At 32.0% G+C, this 5764-nt stretch overlaps 1 protein-coding gene across 1 annotated transcript; it reads left to right on the top strand.

Annotated features, from left to right (window-relative positions):
• The first annotated feature begins 1889 nt into the window (after nucleotides 1-1889).
• LOC143048019 (3 beta-hydroxysteroid dehydrogenase/Delta 5-->4-isomerase type 2-like) lies at nucleotides 1890-5380 on the top strand. Its single transcript, XM_076221447.1, has 4 exons — nucleotides 1890-2042; nucleotides 2861-3025; nucleotides 3952-4164; nucleotides 4438-5380. Exons 1-4 carry the CDS (start codon nucleotides 1895-1897, stop codon nucleotides 4992-4994), a joined length of 1083 nt encoding a protein of 360 aa, XP_076077562.1. The 5' UTR covers nucleotides 1890-1894; the 3' UTR covers nucleotides 4995-5380.
• Nucleotides 5381-5764: the final 384 nt, after the last annotated feature.

The raw sequence follows: 5764 nt of genomic DNA, 5'->3' as shown, positions 1-5764 counted from the left end.
ATTGTATTTTCAAAAACAGCCTATATTTATGTAGATGAAGCATTCGACTGTCCAATACATAACTAAAGTTTATATTTCAACAATTTTGTAAAATTGCTATATTTTGGGGCCAAAAAGGGGTCTTACTGAACCTACTCCTTTTAAGAAAAATGGTGGGTTAAACCTGGTTTCATGGCTTGTCAAACAACCTCTAAATGGCAATATTAGAAATACCGCTATGACAACATTACATGACAGGATAACAGTACAAAACAAAAAAAAATAGTCAAAGATTTTATTGATTTAAAATATTGGAACTAGACAACAAAATAAAAAACATATTATCATAAATATCATTTTTGTTTATAACAAAATGATAATGTCACATGAAATGATGATAATGGCGATCCTTTTATTAAACGTTCTCAAGGAAAACTTGATAATGACTGAAAGGAAACTGCCACCTTTAACTATATTTTGACATAGCTACAGTTTTATTATTTTGAAATAATTAAAAAACAAGAGTACATATGCTGAAGTTTATCGCCTTGCCATTGATGTTATGTTGAATGTCTTAAAGATAAAGATTATACTACAAGTATCACATAAACTTAACATTTTCCAAGATCCATGACGATGAAGTCAATGTGAGATATACAATTGTTCGATACACTTAATATAGACTTCATATTGCCAATAGTAATTGAAAAAGCATACCAAAATACAAAAACTTAGTATTGACCATTGAACCAGGAAAATGAGGCCACGGTCAAATTATACCTGCCAAACAGACATACACACATTACAATTATTCCATACACCAAATATAGTAGACCTTCTGCTTCAAGTATTTGAAAAAACGGACCAAAACACAAAATGTGCACGTCAGTGCGAGAACGAGATATTTTTGATAGTGTTCTGGTCAATCTACAAATGTAGGTAAATAAAAAGACATTAGGATGGTCGTGTAATCGTATAGCGTGTTCCATAAATGGTTATGTTTAAACGAGTGGTTCTGTAACACACGCACATGGTGAGGAACTGATGATTATTAGAAATCAACTAATGACCTTGGTACTGATATATACATTTTCATTACGTTCCTTGCTTCTTAATTATAACAAAGAACAAAATTGGTAAACATATCACCACGGCTAGGTAAATGGTCATTTGTCATTTTTGTTAATCTGACAACGGGAATTTAAAATTTGTGTATCATGAATCTTTATTCAACTATATTACACTTTTCAAACACATTAATCCTGGTACCTTTGATAACTATTTACACCACTGGGTCGATGCCACTGCTGGTGGACGTTTCGTCCCCGAGTGTATAACCAGCCCATTAGTCAGCACTTCGGTGTTGACATGTATAACAATTATATGGTCATTTTTATAAATTTCCTGTTTCAAAACTTTGAATTTTTCGAAAACCTAAGGATTTTCTTATCCCAGGAATAGATTACCTTAGCCGTATTTGGCAATTTTGAGTCCTCAATGCTATTCAACTTTGTATTTGTTTGGCGTATTACATTATAATCCTGGTACCTTTGACAACTATTTGACTACCAGCTTAAAAAATATCCATTAACGATGTATCCGAAGAAAAAAAAAACATAATTGAATGTACCCTAAGTAACATTTATGCAAAGATTGGTTTTGGAGAAAAATACTCTATCAAACGTAAATGTAGACCAGGAACATATATATTGACATTAGATATACTGTTCCCAGAGTAGACGATGTACCAAAGTAATGACAAAGGTCAAATCTAATAAATACATGTAGGACCGTTTTACTATTTGGTCACACTATGAATATTAATTGTTTGACTTAAAGGTGCTTTTGAATGTTCATCACCAAAATGCATAAATTTATTATCCACTTTTTTTATTCTAGATCTTTGCACTTAGCCATGGAAAACAGAACCAATATGGACATCATAACTGTGACGGGTGGATCCGGATTCTTGGGGCAACACATAGTCAAGATGTTGCAGGAAAGAACAAATTACGTGTCAGAAATCAGAGTACTAGATTTAGTTCAGCATAAAAACCTACTAAGTACGATATTTCTTTGCCAAGTATTATAGATGTGTTTAAAATATGAAGAAATTGAACCACAGAAGTAATACAGTAATACAGTGTATGTTAAAGGCATGATGTTTGTCTAAATGATTCCTCATTTCAAAAGTAAAACAATAGAAATATCATCGATCATACAAGAACATTTCAAATTTTAGCATACATGATGAACTTTGGACACTTAATTTAAAACATCATAAGGAGGTATACAGTCAAACAGGAATTTTGAGCAAATATTTAGTTACCTAAATCAAAAGTCTGGTATCTTTCATATTTTAGTCATAAAAATATACCTTTGATAAACGAAAGTGTTAAGTAAGCTTTTGGTTATTGCACATTATATTGTAAGAATAAATACATTGTTTTAGTTTCTTAACATTTATTAATTATAGAGCACTGCAACAGACGTTTGATGTTTTGTATAGTTATGATTTATTTATTTTGCTGATATATCCTGAAAGTACATTCCCAACGGCTTTCTTGAATTTGTCTCTGCATGTAAGCGTTATGGTAATTTTGATCTTATTACTACATTCTGCAAACAAAATTTGCATCTATTTTGGTACACAATTATGTTTTTCTGTTATAATTTTGTTTATACACTATAGTTTAAAGCATATGATAATTCAAATCAGGATTAAATTGATGCGGTTACGGCTTGTTACCAAAAATGTGTTTGGTGTATATATATATGGTTTTATATACTCCCGATTAGTTGTTATAATAGTCACCAGGTCGATGAAATAAAATTATTAAATAAGAAAGTTGATGTGAAACAATTTTAATGTTTCATACAGGCTATGAGGAAAATGTACCAGTCAGCATGCACCAAGGGAGTATCACAGATATAAACACTATCACTGAAGCTATCAAAGGTAGTCAGAGTGTGATACATGTAGCTGGACTTATAAGCTTTGGTACATTCCCAAACACTCCTGCAATGGAAGCAATCAACGTACAAGGTTTGTGAGACTGAGTATTCTAGCTGTTTAAATGTACTGTATACAAGGCTCTAATATTATCAATTCGAAGATTTCAATAGAAAATATGTTATTCCAATATAATGTAAGCCTGTATGTTTGCCGTTGTATGGTCTATATTTAGTAAAGTCATAAGAACAAAACAAAAGCTAAATTTGATAATAATGTTGACCATAATGTTGTCGATTTTCCTTTTATATTTCTTATAAGCATCTTACAGTATTGTTGAGGTGAGATGATGAGTTTTCAATCAAAATACTGCTTAGGAGACAACCATATAACGTCAAAGGGGATGGGTGGTTTGGGTTCTATGTTTTTTGTTTGAGTCAGATTTTTTTTTTCGCTCATAGCGCAAACAATTTTATTTAGTTTTTTAAACGCTTCAAATCAAACTATTTTGTTCAAAATTTATTTTACACTATAAGGTATGGGGACAATCTGGATTCAGAACATTTTTTTCAAGTTCTGTCCTCAGTCTGCTTGAATAGATTTTTGTTTTCACTCAATTTGGGATTCAGAATATATTTATGAGAAAAAAAACATATATCTTTTAATGCTGTGTGGATTCTTATTCTAAACAATAGGTGTAATATACTTTATCTATAATCTGTTAGCTCAATGTTAACGGGGATTTATCTCAGCAGGATAGGTTTAACAAGTAAACACCTGCAGCTGGTAAACCTTAGAAAACATGGGAACATTATATATAACGTCGATATATATATGTTCTTGGAAAACGATCACACTCCAAAACCAATCAATGGCAATTTTGTTTGAGTCTAGACATTTTTGAAAGTTTAATTGCTCTCACCACTAAACATCATCAACAACAACTTCTAACTTAAAAATCTAAAAGAGAATGTAGTTGCCTGGATTGTAATGTTTAACGTTTTGGCTCTGTATTTTAGGTACTCAAAATATCATCAAAAGCTGTCTAGATACTAATGTTGAACGTTTAGTGTTCTGTAGTACTGTAGATGTAGTGATAGGTCACGATGCCATAAACAATGGAGATGAAACAACACCCGTCCCGAAAACATTTCTTTTCCCGGGATATCCAGAGTCCAAGTATAGAGCAGAATGTCTTGTTCACAAAGCCAGTGGACAAAAATGTAAAAACGGTACATAAGCATATATTTTTTAACTATTTAAAACTTATTTAGTTAGTTTTTATTTTTTTTATTTTTAAATATCTTAGCGACTTGTCTTCTTATTCAAGCAGATTGAAACCAACGTTTCGTATGTAAAGTTTTCTTTTATTGATTCCGCAATTAAATTTGTATTGAAGATTTACTAGGGATGACTATCTGTTCAATTACTATAGTATATAACACTTTACTAAGTATTCTTTCATAGCTTTTTCCTTTTAATCTGCCATTAGCTCAATATTTCAGGAAGATATTTAAAGACTGCTATTTTAAGAGCCAATGTCATGTATGGTGAGTTAGACCCATACTATGTCACAAATGGACTTCAATCAGCAAAAACAAACAAGAATGTTCTTTACCAAGTGGGAAATGGAACTGCAAAATTTCAACAGACTTATGTCGGAAATTCAGCATGGGCATTTATCTGTGCTGACAAATCTTTGAGAGAAAATAAAATCAATAGTGGAGAAGTTTTCTTTATACCTGACAACACACCTGTTCAGAATACCTTTAGATTCATGAGAATCTTCTTAGAGACGAGACATCTGCAACTGTCAAAGTACAAAATTCCATACTCTTTAGTGTACTATCCTGTATTGATATTGGAATGGATATTATACATATTAGCACCTATACACAAAGTCAGTCTACCTGTTGTTAGTTGCAGTATTAAGTACATAAACATGAATCTATATTTCAGTGGGAGGAAAGCTCGAGAACAATTAGGGTATGAACCTGTTTATACTCCGGAGGAAAGTATTTCGAGAAGTCTCAAGTACTATGCTTCTGTCAAATTAAAATGAAAACTCATGTTTATTCAAACTTTATCATATTTGTTTTTCGGTCATTAATTTGTACATAAATTAGGCCATTAGTTTTCTCTTTGAATTGTTTTACGTTTGTCACTACAGAGCCTTTTTTAGCTGACTATGAGGGATGGGTTTTGCTCATTGTTGAAAGCTGTATGGTAACCAACAGTTGTTAATTTTTGTGTCTATTGGTTGTCTCATTAGTTGAGAGTCGTCTCATTGGCAATCATTCCAAATTGTCTTATTCTTATATTTAGCTTACTACACTGCTTTATCGACTATTCAGACTTCAATTTTATGCAATTTTTCGTAATTATCATTTGCAGTTGTTAAACGCTTCATCTATTCTATTGAGTTTTGAAATAAAATCATGATACTGATTTGTGTGACCATTATTTTTACCCTTTTCAGTATCTATTTCCAATCTAGAATTGAAGGTGCCTTATATATTGAAGACTATTGGTGCATACTGTCAACAGTATAGTACAACATGTATCTCTATATATCAGTGGTGGCTCCAGAACTATTTGTATGGGGGGGGGGCCTATCCATTCACGCTTCAGTGATTCCCTATATTATCAACCAAATTTTTCCCACGAAAGGGGGCCCCTAGCCCCCCCCTGAAGACGCCTACCTATACTCAGTTCTACAATAGCTGAAGTCCAGTAATCAGTTCATGTTTCAGATGATATATATGTTATGAATATGATTGCAAGATAATCTGCCTCTTCAAGATTCTCATTTAAATATATGTAACTAGCAAA

The sequence above is a fragment of the Mytilus galloprovincialis genome, chromosome 10 (genome assembly GCF_965363235.1).
Source record: "Mytilus galloprovincialis chromosome 10, xbMytGall1.hap1.1, whole genome shotgun sequence".
NCBI classification, from domain to species: Eukaryota; Metazoa; Mollusca; class Bivalvia; order Mytilida; family Mytilidae; genus Mytilus; species Mytilus galloprovincialis.
The sequence above is the reverse complement of the archived record's forward strand: the minus strand, read 5'-3'. Positions and strand labels throughout refer to the sequence as shown.

Coding starts and splice junctions, on each gene's coding strand:
- LOC143048019 (XM_076221447.1), top strand. CDS start 1,895: ATGGAAAACAGAACCAATATGGACATCATAACTGTGACGGGTGGATCC. Junction 3,026..3,951: donor GGAAGCAATCAACGTACAAG/GTTTGTGAGACT, acceptor TCTGTATTTTAG/GTACTCAAAATATCATCAAA. Junction 4,165..4,437: donor TGGACAAAAATGTAAAAACG/GTACATAAGCAT, acceptor TCAATATTTCAG/GAAGATATTTAAAGACTGCT.